The 14881-nt window shown below is 45.4% G+C and overlaps 1 protein-coding gene across 1 annotated transcript in view; it reads left to right on the forward strand.

The window, feature by feature from the left end:
• The first annotated feature begins 2133 nt into the window (after nt 1–2133).
• The window catches only part of FCHSD2 (FCH and double SH3 domains 2), a 168599-nt gene continuing 155851 nt past the window's right edge, over nt 2134–14881 (forward strand). Inside the window, exons 1-2 of the mRNA XM_082337653.1 lie at nt 2134–2360; nt 5087–5184. Of these exons, the coding sequence (XP_082193779.1) occupies nt 2340–2360; nt 5087–5184 (119 nt within the window). The 5' untranslated portion in view covers nt 2134–2339. The remainder of the gene's footprint in view (nt 2361–5086; nt 5185–14881) is intronic.

Here is a 14881-nt window from a genome sequence, read left to right on the forward strand (position 1 = left end):
CTATGCACACCCCCTTGTGCACCCCCCTGTGCACAGTCTGCACCTGCTGTGCAGATTCCAGCTCCCCACTGTGCACACCCCTGTACCCCCGTGCAAATCCTGCACCCCTCCTGTGCACAGCCCCTGCACCTCCCTTTTTCACATCCCTGCAACTCCTGTGCACAACGCTGCACTCTTGTGCACCCCTGCACCCCCCTGCCCCCTCCTTGTGCACCACCCGTGCACACCCCTGCACAGTCTGCACCCCCCATGCATCCCTTGCACCCCCCTGTGCACACTCCGTGTACACCCCTGCAACCCCTCTGCACACCCCTGCACTCTTGTGCACCCCTTGCACCCTGTCTGTTCAAACCCCTGCACCCCCCTGCACCCTCCTTGTGCACCCCCCGGGTACTCCCCTGCAACCCCTGTGCACCCCCTGTGCATACCCCGTGCACTCTGCACCCTCCCGTGCACTCCGTGCGCACCCCTGCACCGCCTTGGGCACACCCCTCCACCCTCTACTGCACCCTTGCACCCCCTTGTGCACTCCGTGCACCCCCTTGTGCACCCCTTGCATGCCTGTGCACACCCCTGCACGTCTCTTGTGCATCCCTTGCACCCTTGCTGTGCACACGTCTGCACCTCCCCTGCACCCTCCTTGTGCACACTCCGTTCACCCCCACCTCGCAACCCTGATGCACACCCCTACACCCTCTTGTGCACCCCTGCAGCCTCCTTGTGCGCACTCCGTGCACACCACTGCAACCCTTGTGCACCCCTGCAGCCTCCTTGTGCGCACTCCGTGCACACCACTGCAACCCTTGTGCACCCCTCTGTGCACACCCCTGTACCTCCCGTGCACATTCGGTGCACACCCCTGCACCCCCTTGTGCACACCCCTATGTACACCCCGTGCACACCTCGTGCGCACTCTGCACCCCCTGTGCACACCCCTTGCACCCCCTATGCACCCCCCTTGTGCACAACCTTGCACTCCCTTGTGCAAACCCTGCACACCCCTTGTGCACACCCCGTGCGCACACCCCGTGCATACTCTACACCGTCCCTGTGCACACACCGTGCACCCCCCTGCAACCCCTTGTGCAAACCCTGCACACCCCCCGTGCAAACCCCTGCATCTCCCGTGCACACCCCTTGCAGCCCCTGTGCACCCCTCTTGCGCCCCCCTTGCACACCCCGTGCACACCCCTGCAGCCCCTTGTGGAAACCCTGCACACCCCTTGCACCCTCTTGCACCCCCTTGCAATCCCGTTGCAACCCCTTGCACCCCCTGTGCACCCCTCTTGCGCCCCCCTTGCACACCCCGTGCACACCCCTGCAGCCCCTTGTGGAAACCCTCCACCCCCCTTGCACCCTCTTGCACCCCCTTGCACCCTCTTGCACCCCCTTGCAATCCCGTTGCAACCCCTTGCACACCCCCTTGCACACCACTGCACCCCCTTGCACACCCCTTGCAACCACCGTGCACCCCCTTGCACCCCCCTTGCACACCCCTGCACCCCCTTGCACACCCCTGCACCCCCTTGTAACCCCCGTGCACCCCCTTACACACCCCTTGCACACCCTTGCACCCCCTTACACACCCCTTGCACACAACTGCCCCCCCTTGCACACCCCTGCACCCCCTTGCATACCCCTGCCCCCCCTGCACACCCCTGCACTCCGTTGCACCCTGCTGCACCCCCGTGCACCCCCTTGCACCCCCGTGCACCCCCTTGCACACCCCTGCACCCCCTCGCGCTCCCCGCCGCCTCGCGCTCTGCCCAGGGCGCCCCCCAGCGGCCGCAGCGGGACCCGCCGCTCCGAGCGGGCGGGGCGGGGCGGGGCGGACACGCCCCCCCCGCCTCTCTCTCCCCTCCCGCCTCTCTATGGTGGCCGCTCTAGGCGGCTGGGAGGCCTCCGCCGCCGGCGGGGCGGGCCGTTGGCGGGGCGCGCGTCCCCTCAGCGGGGCGCTCCCGAGCCGCGCTCCGCCGCCTCTTTTTTTTCTCTTTTTTTTCCCTCCTCCTTTTCCCTTTTTTTTTTTCTTTCCCTCCCCTCTTCGAACTCGCTCCCCCTTTTCAGCCCCGTCCGCGCCTTCCCTCCGCCGCCTCCTTTCCTTCCCCGTTCCCCAGGGCCGGGACTCGGGACGCTGCTCGGCACCCGCCCGCGGCTGCCTGTGAGGAAAAGGCGGCCTCCCCCCCCCCCTTCCCCACACACCCCCGCTCCTCCCGCCGACCGGGACTCGCCCCGAACCGGGAGGGAGACGGTCGCTGCCCGCTCCTCCTCCTCCTCCTGCAGCGGGGGCCGCATCCTGCTGCCGGGGGGAGGGAATTGATGTGGAGACCCAGCGCAGCACCATGCAGCCCCCGCCGAGGAAGGTGAGGGTTCCCCGCCCCGGGGAGGGTGGGGGGGCGGCGGCGGAGGGGGGCTGGTTTGGGGTGAGTGGAGGGGGTGGGTTTGGGGGGGGCTGGGGGGTTATGGGGGGGGGGGTGTGGGGAGGGATGAGGGGACCTGGGGGCACGGGGGGGCAGCGGGGAGGGGGGCAGCAGGTTGGGCTGTGCAGTGGTGGAGTCTGGAGGCAGGTTTGGGGAGGGAGAGCGAGTGTTGGGAGGGAAGGGGGGTGGAGGGGGCTTGGGGAGGGTGGGCCGGCAAGGGGGGCAATGTCTGGGGTGGGGGGGGTGGAAACTGGACATGGGGGGGGTGGGTGAGGTCTGGAGGCAGGAGGGGGCACGGGGAAGAGCCGGTGGGGAAAGAGGTGCTGGGGGTGCAGCGGTTGGGCAGTGGGTGTTGGGGTGGCCATGGCTGGGGCACCCCCATACCCAGTGGAGGGTGTGCGAATGGAGGAGAGCAATGGCTGGGTAGGGCTGGAAGGGGGTCAATGGCTGCAGAGGTATTGAGGCGGTCTGTACCGGTTGTGGGGTTGTATTTTGGGGGCTCAGCTGCGTTCAGGTACTACGGTGGGTTGATACCAACAGCGATGGGTTGGTTGTCTCGGAGCAGAAGGTCACGTCTGGAGTTGATGCAAGGATGCAGGCTATCCCGGCATGTATCAGGAGCGTGGGCGAACAGGGGCAGCCAAAAATGTGCAACATATGTGTGATGGGAACAATCTGCAAATGCAGCGGGGAGGCTTTTTTGTGCCCGTGAGGTCCATGGGAATATGGGGTGCTTTGCATTAGGGGGGGGCTGGTGTGGGAAGAGACGTAAGAAGGGATGTAGATTTGGAAAAAAGGCTGTTCCTAGCGTGGCTTGTCTGTGTAGGCAGATTGTTATCTGGGAGACTTGAGCTGTAGTGGGGTCTTGAGCTACGTGTAAATACTGATACATGGAGATTTATTGGTTAGTTATTTTGAGGGTTGTATGCAGTGGTCGGTGTGTGGGGAGAAAGGTGGAGCTAGAGACGGAGAAGCGGGTCTCAGGATGGAGAGGCTGCTCCTTTCCAGGCACCGTGGATGGGAGTTTTGTGGTTTATGAGATGTGTGCGTGTTATATATTCTTCGCGATGCTGCCCGATGAGGGTGGTTTGGGCTGTAATCCTGTACAGCCTGATTGTCGTAGCTCGCCGTAGATGTTTGAGATTTCATATGCGATGTTGAGATGTCTGGGTGAGGAGAGGAGATTGCAGGGGTTTGCTGTGTGAGCTGTAGAATAGCGACTAGGAGAGATGGGGAGGGGAGGAAGACTTGAAGAGGGAGCGTAAACAGAAATCCCTTGTCATCCCCCGAGCTCCCCAGTAGCCCTGGCAGGCAGCTGCAGTGAGGATCTCTCCTTGGCTCATTCCTGCCTCTCGACCTCTTGTTTTGCGGCTGGACTCTGCTTTTGTTAAACAGTTCTTATTTCCCTTTTAGTTGGCATTTGGCAGCTTATTTATATTACATGTGTGTCATTCTTTGCCTATATTATTTCATTTGAGATTATTTCCATTACATGGGTCGTCTTGTGTGGGTTTGTTTATTTTCAGTAGGGTTTTTTTTCAAATACAGATAAAAACGAAAATGCTGAAAGTTCGTGTTAAAAATAGACACTTTTTCTGCTTAAAGTCAGGGGCATACATGTGATTTTTTTTTTTTTCCCCATATGTGAAAAACTTGTTTTTATATAATGTTGTGATTAAAGGGTGCTTGTTGCTGGGGGATTGTTTTCAGAGTTAAAATCAAGGAAGATCTTGCTAGCTGATGAGATCTAGATTTTTTTTTTTTGCTTGGCTAGTGAAGAAAAGGGAGATCTGTGTCTTCTTTCTCTCTGAATTTTTCATCTCTCTTCCCCCATTACAGTAACTGTTTGGCATTTCTGTCCTCATGAATGCATAATGTCTTCAGATACGCTGGCAATCATTTTTTAGGCCGATACATGGATTCCCTGTGATCACTAGAGGGCTTAAATGCCAAGACCTCTTGTTTTATAAAAACAAGAACAAAACAACCCCAAGGTTCCCTTCCAAAATCAAATCATTCCTGATACCTGTGCCAATGGTGCTACCTGCCCGTTATCAGGTGGGTTCCCAAACCATTGAAATTTTAGCTTCATGATCAGAAGGTTCAAAGAAAAATACAGTACAATACAAAATACAACACCGATACTAAAAAACGTAAGGCCAGCCTTCTGAAGCCTTTTATAGAGGGCTCTTTTGATCTGATGCACAATCAAAAACCAACTTGATGTTTAAGCTATCTTTAAATGATAGCAATTGTAGGACAGTTCAATAAATTTGAAAATTGTGTGACTTGCACTGAAGTGCTAAGTGTGTACACTATAATTTAATTTTTTTTCCTCTGTGGCCTGCTTTTTCTTTTTTGGTAGGCAAAACTCTTTTGTTGCACACAAGCTACCCTCCCAGGTTTTGGAATAAAATTGCACTGTTGTTAATGGTTGGGCATAAGCATGAGATTCTTGCCATGTGCCGCGTGAGCCTGCTGGGGTGACAGCACTTATTGAAATGAGCCTTTATGGATGTTGCGTAGGGTTAAACTGGACGCTTAACTCTGAATCTTCCACTGAAAGGTGCAATTTCAAAATAGATGAAGGACATGAATTGTTTTTTTTCTTGTTGAAATTTGACTTGAACTCTTCAGAAAACATATGTGGTCTGTGGTTTTTTTTGTAGGTGAAAGTTACACAAGAGCTAAAAAACATTCAGGTTGAGCAGATGACAAAACTTCAGGCCAAGCATCAGGCAGAATGTGAGCTACTTGAAGATATCAGGTAAGGTTACAGAAAGTGCTACCAAAATTCCTTTAAGATCCAGTTTTTGGAAGAACATTTGAGTTACAAAACTTCAGGAACTGACGATGGAATTTCCTCTTTGGATTTCCTGCTTTTAGGCTGTTAAAGTTTTGACACAGCTGGAAATTATAACTGGAGCTAACACAATGCAAAGCATTTTTTCTTCTCTTCAATGGGGGAAATGTTAAAAAAAAAAAAGTCACAAACAACATGCAGAAAGCATTGGTCTTTACAGCAATATTTCTCTATATAATAGACTAAGACTTTGATTTACCAGTTTCAAGAGGCTGCTAAAATTATTAAAATATTTTAAAACCACTGATGTCTCACTAGAGATAGCTTTGAACAGCACTTTTAAATTGATTGTATTTTTTATCAGAAACTTATGAGAAGGTATTTGCATTTATAATTTAAAACTCTACACAGGTTAAGATTAATAGGGAAAATCTGCATGACATCAATTGTGGGGGTTTTAGTATTAATTTTACCTAATGCGGTTGCTTCTCTCGAAGTTAAAAGTTTGCTTTTAACAAAATATGGTGGTAGGGGGTACCTGGCATTACATGGAGGGTTAATCATTCCATTTGGAGAGGATCAGTTTCTAAGATGGTTCTTCTGTAAAATACTCAGCAGTAAGTCCACTGCTGTCCTGCTCTTTTTGGCAGTGCGCAGTCCACCCGTTAATTATTTAAATGAGATCTCTTGCTTTATATTTGTATATAAAATGCAAATGTGGCAACTTTGACAGATGACATACTGTTTGTCTCACTCTCATGGTGTCCTCTCTTCATAAATCAGAATGTCGAGCCTTCGGCCTTCTCTCCCCTGTTTTTCTTCTGTGGGTGTTGAAACGCTTTTTTGTATGGGAAAGATCACAGCATTCATTTCCTTAGATTAAAATTAGCGGCTGTGCAGTGTTTAACTAGCAAACGCTGAGTAATAAGTAACAGGCTGATTGAAGGCATTTTTCCCCCTAGATAGAAGCTTATTTTTAAAACATCCAGACCAGGTACTGCTGCTCTAGTCCAGGCTTTGTGAGCATTTCCTATTTTTCAGGAGCTTATAATTACTTCCGTCTGTATTCTGCTGAAAGATGTCATAAGTGTTATTAGCCTGTGGATACGCAAACAGGAAAACATGTGAAAATGCTGACTTAAAATATTTTTCTTTAATGTAATTTAATTCCTACAGTTAATTTAATTTGTAAATGTTAATGTTACGGACTAAGAAGCTGTGTTAATATATTTAATTCACTAACACGGTCACTAAACATACACAGTCTCTGTTCAGCATTCTTGTTGCAAGCAATCTGCGTTTGCAGAATCGCTGTGTGGATTTACAGATTAAACATTCTTTAAACATGGAATGATGTGATAGGATATGACAGCTCCATCGTGTCAATAATTTGTTCAAATATCAGATAACAGAATAAGGGAGAAAAAGAGAATTTTTGCTTAAAAACGTTTGCTGGGAAAAAAAACTATCTTGGTTTGTGACGCAAAGGCCTTTTAATTGCATCTGGCTGTGAAGGAGGAACTGGGCTTTGAAGATGTGGTATCTGGATAACTGCGCCGGTCGGTGTGTGAGAAGTTGGCTGTCGACCTCGTCATCCCATTACTGGTGTATTTATGATTGTATTCAGGATATGCAGCCACCGTGATTCCGGAGTGTTCCAGAAAGCAACGCTCACTGGAACCACACACAGGATCTTTTTGTCTCTGGAACGAAGAGTTATTTTTATAGAAAGCACCCCGCTGTTATCCAAAAGTATTAAATTTTAACTGAATGCTGTTTGTTTATCAAGACTTGAGAGAGTGCGGGTCCTTTTGTAGCACTGTTGGAGCTTTCAGGCACTGCAAGAGCACAACTTCGTGCTCTTGTTTTATGCTGCTCTGAATTCTACAAACTTAACTGCTGCAGTGGCAACAAGAAACTCTGAATACGTGGTTTGCAAGCTGGTGATTAAGAACGCATATTTTAAAATGTTAAATTATTACAAATAATTACTGTGTTTGTTAGCATATAAATACAAGCATTCAAATAACATATGCAATACTTACAAACGGTAGTGTTTGTATAGGATTTAAAGCTCTTAATTACATTTTTTTATATTATTTCAGTTCAATTTCGTATACAACTAAAAAGAAGCAATACTAGGAAACGATCAGAAAGTTCTCTTATGAGTTCTAGCAGAATACATCATTGTCTAGTATATTAGCAGATGATTTTTGGCAGCCTACCAGATCGTGAGCATACTTGCCATTGCAATAGCTTTGATATCTTTATGCAAAACCGAGCACTGCTTTAAATATTTGTAGTTTGAAGGCTTAAACTATGTCATTTGGAGAGGATGAAGACTGAGCTACTGTTTATTTCAAACGGGATTTTTCTTGGTCAGGAGTGAGGTATATAGGTGTAACTACTTTTTGTCCGGCCCCTCTGAAGACGCTTAATCTCCTTGAGGGCTGTACATAAACAAGCCCACCATGTTTACTTAAATCTAAAATATGTCTTCTTTTTGAGTGATAATACAGTGTTTTGTATGCAAGGATGCAGATTCAGGTCCTGGAGGCCAGGAAGAAAAGGCAACGTGTTTTTTGCTTGTGGAAAGCATACCTGGGACTATGTGCTGATGGTTGAGTGGAAAGCTTTCCTGGGAGCTGGATGGCTTTTGACACAACGTAAAATTCTAATATCTGTTAAAAAAAAATCAAATATCCACTGCAGTCTAACAAACTGCATTTGTGTTTCTCCTCTCTGTGGGAGCTTAGTAGCAGTAAAGCTGGAGTATCTTTTTATGACTTGACAAGACTATAATAAAAAATGTATTTTGAAATGTGTTAGCAAATAGGTTTAAAAATACATTTCTGTGTTTATAATTCTATTTGGCTCTTCGTGTTACCTTTCTTCATACTTGGTGACTGGAGAATTTGTGGAACAAGTGATTCAGGATGCTTTTAGGATCATTGGCTCAGTTTTAGGCATGACATATGTTTATCTTCTGTAGCTCACTAAAGCTACCATATCCTTTCACATGGTAGATCTGTGCTGGCATTACTATAAAAAGATTGTCTTTCTGCAACTGTGATGGAGAAAGAGGTTTTTCCCCCGGAAAGGTAAACGTAGGCTTTGTTGCTGTGAACCAGAAATCCTTCAGAGTTTCTCTATGGCTAGAAATATTTCTTCACTCTATCCACACCTGGCTGCTTTTAGGCAGCAAGTTCCTTTTTTCCACCTCCCCACCCCTCCCTTTTTTTTTCTTCCCCAGGGGCCAAGTGGGTTATGAATGGCTGAATTTATCAGAGGTGTTGGCAATTTTCATATATTTTATTTTGGTTTTAAAGATTGCCTTATTTGATTGGTGGTGGTGAATAAGTCACACGTAGTGGTCTGAAATTGCCCTTAGTTTGCTGGGACGTAGGCATGCTTTCCTTTTGTGTGGGTGCACGTGTCTGCAAAATCGTGAAGAACTCTGTATGATCCACATCTTAATTCACCTGGGTATTTCTGTAACGTATTTGTATGCTCTAGACTTTATAAACTTGTTAGGTGATAGGTGCTTTACCTTGAATGTTATCTCAGTGCCTGCTTTTCAAAAGAACTTTATATACCTTTACGGTTTTTGCGAATGTATTCTAAAATGTCTTTTTTAAAACTTCTTTGCCTTCATGTTTTGCCAGAGAGAATGAGGTTGCGGTTACACGGCAGTTTTAATCTGTTCTAAAGTCTGGACTGCCAGGGCCAGCTCCGCTTGCCAACTATTTGTACTGTCTCCCTGTAGGAGCACAAGGATGGGTGAGCCATGTGGATTAGGGAACTCACCCACCTGAAATCAAACCTTCCTGGCTTTTCTCCCCAAAAGGGATAATTTTTGGATAAATCCATTCCCTGATCCCGCTTGCTGCATGGCTGCGCAAGTGCCGCTGCTAGTGTGAGAGGCGGGAGGAACGAGTACCCGCGGAAGGAGAGGAAAAGCAAGGCTGTGCAGTAGCAGCCCAGGTTCACGTGGGATTAAAGTCACCGTGGAACCACAGCCTGATGCTCCTGTAGAAGGCAGAGCTGCGGTTTAGTGAATTACAGAGCTGGGAAGGCCGCCTTCTTGAAGTCTTAGCTCATTTTCTGCTGTCTGGATGTGTTGATCTTATGTTGCTCTATCATTTTAAGTCAGTTGACTGTACAGGGTGTTGAAAATAGAGGTAAAGATGGCATGATTTCTGGCTGAGATGGAAGAGCAATACAATCCTTTCATTTGTTGGGTCCCAAGTTTAGTTTTTCATCATTTTCAACCTCCTTCTGGTTCTTTCACTTTTCTGTCCTTGTGGTTTCTCCCGCCTTACTTTTTCTTCTTATTTAAAATGTATTTTCATTGTTCAGTCTAGCATATATTGCAGTGTAATGTATCCTATAAATGAATATTTTTTTTCATAAAGCCACATTTCTTCTCTCACTCTGTTTCTTTGTCATTCCCCTTTCTCCTTCTGCTGCCTTGCCTTTGTGTGATATGTTCTGTCTTCCACCCTCTCTTCCAAAGCTCTGCCCTCTGAAGATCGCTTCTTCCTTCTAATTTGTCAACTTATTTTTTTTGTTTTTCCTCCCAAATACTTCACCTCTCCCCTAGTCCTTTCTTTATCCAATTTTGAGCTTGTGAATTTTAATTCATTCTTGGGTATCACCTCTGTTTCTGAGACGCTTTGGTATTTAACGTTCAGCAGTACCGCTTACGCCTGCTAGCTTTGTTAAGCCTCTGTGTTTATTTGCGAAGCGGGGAGATCTTCTTGTGGGTCTTCCTTAACAGCCTGAGCCCTTTCTGGTCTCGGCTGCTGTTGCCCTGTCAGCCGGGCTCTCACTTGCTTCTGCTCCACTGAGACGGGGCAGGTTGGATGTGGCATGTGTGGGTGAGGAAAGAAGGAACTTAACTGGGGATTTGTGTTTATGTGCCCGGTACGAGGCTTTGACGTCTCTAACTTGGTGTCTCATTCCTGTTATAACAAGCCTGAGTGAACAGTACAGATATTTAAAAAAAAAAAAAAGTAAAAGTATGAATGAATATGTATCTAGATAGCTAGTTGCTGCTAGTTTTAACATGTCATTTTATGTATTGAATTATGCTCCACTTAATAAAGTTGCATGTAACCTTTTGCAGTGAATATACTTTGTACTCTCCAGTGGAATTTGACTATGCTGCTGTAATCTCACTGATTATGTTGGTAGGTTCGCGATAAGGTTTTCGGCAACTTTGGCTGCGAGTCAAGTTACTGAAGTAGAAACTAACTGCAGTTCCAATTTTAAATACAGCGCATCTAATATAGCAGCTACAACGCAGATCACTTAACAGATACTGTGTTAGGGAGAAGCCTTGTCACAGTATGGATAGCGCTGCAGAAGGATCAGTAACTGGAAAAGAAAACTGTAAAAGGGTATGTATTTATATATGTATATAACCATGTATATTAGGATGCCATAGGAGATTCTGAAAAATTATGAGAAAGCTTTACTTTTCCTGGCCTGAGGCAAAGCGGTGGTGAGGAGTTTACCTTTCTTCCTGTTCTTTCTGCTCTCCAGCTGCAGGGAATGCAATTTGTTTGGATATTCTTGAACCCTGTATTGGGCTCCAGAGCATGTTTGCCTCTGGCTAGTGGGTATCTGATAAGGTAGTTTTTTTTTCCTTTTAAATTCCCTTTCAGAACTTTCTCTCTGCAGTTGCTGGGAGGTTTTCGTAAGGAGGTCATCTTTTTTTCCTTTATACTGCTCAGAAATTTGTCCTTCATTGCCACCTTTCCTTTTTCCTCCAAGGTCATTCACTGCATTCAGCAGCCGTGATGCTCGCCTCTGGTGTTCGTGGCTTTGTTTAAGTAGGAGCAGAGTGATTTTCTGTGCTTGCAGGTTCTGAATTCTGTAACCTGGCAAAGAGGAAGACAGCAGAAGAATTAGAAAAACTCATGAAAACTATGCATGGTCTTGTTTTAATCTGGGCTTGACGCACACTTGAAAATGCTTTCCTTGTGCAACTAGTCGATCTAGAGGCTTAATTTTTTTCTTTAAACCTTGCAGTTTTCTTAGGAGTTGATGACATTTTCTTTCCTCTTGGGCTGATCTTTCTCACCACTAGTGAGTATTCTGAGTTCATTTTTTATTTTTTTTTTTCAAGCTCTGTCCCCCCTGTTAGGGGACACGGCATAATTCTTTGCCCTAACGCTAAATATGCAGAAATTTCAGAAATTTTGAGAAAAGCTGGTGGTGTTACTTCTGAATAATATTCCATATAAAGACGCCACAGAATCTGTGGTCTGGGCATGTTACCTACAATTAGCCAGTCCTTTAATGAGATGCTCGCATTCTTGATGGAATTAAAATCTGGTGATGTTTTGACTGGAACTGTTTGAGGGAAGCTTGGAATGTACCTAAAAAAATGTTGCCTACTGGGTGTGGAAGTCCAAGTTTTGAGCGAAAAATAAATAAGTTTCAGTATAAACATAGCCACAGTGTAATGATTCAGGCCTATCTTGGCACAGTGAAATTGAGAAATGGACCACATTCCTTCCTTTTTTTTTTTTTTTTTAATCCCTGACATATAAAAAGTAATGGATCTCCTGTTTCAATATTTCTAAGTAGCTTTACAGTTTTTGGTTAACTGATGAAGGTTTGTTTTTGACGATTCTTTGGGGGATTTTTTTGTAGCAGAAGTAATAGTGTAAAAACCCAACAATCCGTTTCTCACATCAGAAAGAAAATTTTTTTTTCTCCACTTTAGCTTGAAGGTTTGCATTTGAATGAGCTTTTGTTTATTAAAGCAATTCCAGCGCATGCTCTGGAAGTCTGATTTTTCAGGGCTTGTGTTTCCTTAGAAGCTTTCAGGAGAAGTCAGGCTTGTTCCCTTAGCTGGTGAGCACTGTGCCTTTAGTACGCATTTGTCTTGGAAGACAGTAAAAAGATGATTCTGGTAATAAGTACAACACATGGATTCTTTGCCAAAGGTTGCATTTTCAGTTTTGACTCAGTGTCCCCTTTTTAAGAATGAATTCTTTAGTTTGCAGAAAGCTGTGTGGTTTTTTTTTTTTTTTCCTGAATTTTATCCAAGTATGGCCTTTCCTGGAGCTATCGTTTTTCACCCCAGTGTTACTTGACAGAGCTCTAGAAAAGCAGCAGTCGTGATGCAGTCCTGTCAAGTTGCCTTTGTTACGGATTTTTATGGTGGCATTTGCAAGGCATAGCTGAAAATCGACCAAGTTAGGTATGTATATTAGAATATATGGTACAGGAGAATTTTAAAGGAACAAAATGCTCTTCCTTTAATCCGCTTGATCAAACGCAAGCCTGATTCTGTGAGGAAGGCTTTCCCTTTGAGGCTCTAAGTATTTTTAATCCCAACACTTTCTTCCAAAACCCTGTATGTAAGGGGAATTGAAGACGTTCAGGACATACCACAAATGTCATGATAAGCTGTATTGGAAAGAGGAAGAGCATTCTTATCATTCCAGACACAATTAGTGTAGCCTGGCTTAATTTCCTATGGTGTTTTGTTTGTATTTGTTTCATCTTGTTTGGTGGGAAGAGGTTTATTTTGCAGGTTTTGCATCCTTTGCCAATAGTGCTTTTAGCATCTTTTGCAGACGGTGCTTTCAGCCTTTTTAGCGTAACCTACACAAAGACTTTTGTAAACAGTACCTGCTGTGGCTTGGGACATCGAGGCTGTTGATAGAGGCCACTCCACCCTTTTCATCTAGCTTCGTGGCTGAAGACACTATTTTTTCTTCCCCTCCCATCCGTGCCAGCTTTGTCTTTCCTCTGAAAGTTATTTTAGACATTCACAGGTGAACACGGAGATGTGCATCCGCTAGTAAAGCTGATTTCGTGTTAGTCCGGGTCATGGTCCATTATATTCTCTGTCTTGTGGGCACAGATTCTCGTCTCTTGCCTCTGCGAGAAGGGTGTGGTGAGAGCAGGAGACGGTATTACACCACCAGAACTGGCGTCGCTGAAGTGTTTTTGACCCTGTGTCAAACTGGCTCAGAACAAGTTCAGGTTTTGTCATGCTGAAAATACCCACTAGCACGCTGTGAGCGCTGATTCTGGGCAATGCCGATGTTTGTGCCACAGAACTGGAGTTAATCAGAAAGGAAAACCTTGTCCACGGTCCGTAATGCAAAGTGTCGCAGGTTGGTGTTTCTAAAAAATAATAAAAAAGAGAGTGCTTTTTATAGAAGCTGATATGAGTCGGAGAATCTGATGGTTGTTGCTGTATCTGAAGTGGCTTTCATGGTTTTACTAAAAGTTATAATTGGAACCTGTGTGTATTTTGTGTCTCGTAAAGGCTAGTTGCACTTTACCTGAAGGATGCTGAAGAATCTTTTTAGATGTGTACAGAATTTATGTTGCAGACCTGTTCGGCCAGTCTCCTGATGCTGCATTGTGTGAATTTCCTTTTAATATTTGAGTTTCTGCATTCGGATCAAGTCCGGCTTTGGAATCAAAAGAGAACGACTGGTCTCGTCTCCCGTCAGGAGACCTTGAAAACTTTGTGCCTTTTCAGTGCTAGCGAGTGGGAAGCTTGTCCTGCCAAATGAGGGAAATGATATTATCAGATTTACCTCATGTAAATGCTCTGCATAGGGAAGGCAGAGGTAAAAAGAGGGATTTTTATGGTTGTCGTCCCCCCCCAGATAGGGGCCGATGTAGCGTGGTTATCTTGACTGTAGAGAACTTAGTACCGCGTTACTTTGCTTGCCATCCCCAGCTGGGCGCTGAGATCAGCTTCTGCTCCTAGTGGACTCTTAACCTCGCTGTTATCTTGTATTACAGTTGGTGATTTTAGTTTTCTGATGAATATGCATCTGATTTTTTTTTGTCTTAGTACGGTCAGTGAGCTTGTTTAATCTTCTTAGTTGCTTACTGCAGTATGAAAGCGCACAAAAAAAAGTGTTCTGCGTTCGTATTTTTAAAAATGGGCTGTAAAAAAAGGGCAAAACCTAATCAAACCAAAGTTATTCCAGTCAAGTATTTGCAGTAAATGAAACTGGTTTATAATAGCTCAAAGTAGTGCTTTTCTGTTTGTTTTTTATAGTAGGTTTTAAAATTTTAATAACATTTTTCCAAAATGCATAGTAGGAATATGTTAAGTTAGAGGCTTTTCGTTGAATTAATGTTTGTAAGTGTTCGGTTGTGTTTATTTCAGAAATAAACACAATATTTCCAATTAATACTTGAGGAAAGAGTAAAAGTAACTAAAAAAAAAAAATGTATTGAAATCTAGGGTTTTTTTCCTGTGTGCTATTGTAAGTGTGTAGAGTCTATTCTTAGATTTTTAAAGTTGTTCTTAATGTTTGGAGATGTTCCTTGTAACAGTCTTTTGAGTTATTTTAAGTATTCCTTTCTTTGCGCCCGTGAGAATGCGGTTAGGTCCAATCTCCAGTGGCTACGAGAAGGTGGTTCACACACATCTCTATCCTCTTGTGCTTTCTCCAGCAAGCATCGTTTTAATGAGAAAGACAAAACGCGTCGGTGTCTAATTTTATGAGAAGAGCTCAGCCATGCAGAAGACTTTCGAAGATTTATGGTGGTAAAGCCACTAAGTATAGTTATTTCTAGCTTGTGTGCCAGATGCGAGCCAGTGTTAGTGAAGAAAATTTTGGCACTTGTGACCATGTTTAAACACGTACAATACCGACCATAAATAAGT

This window comes from Platalea leucorodia, assembly GCF_965183815.1.
Source record: "Platalea leucorodia genome assembly, chromosome: 2".
Classification (NCBI taxonomy): domain Eukaryota; kingdom Metazoa; phylum Chordata; class Aves; order Pelecaniformes; family Threskiornithidae; genus Platalea; species Platalea leucorodia.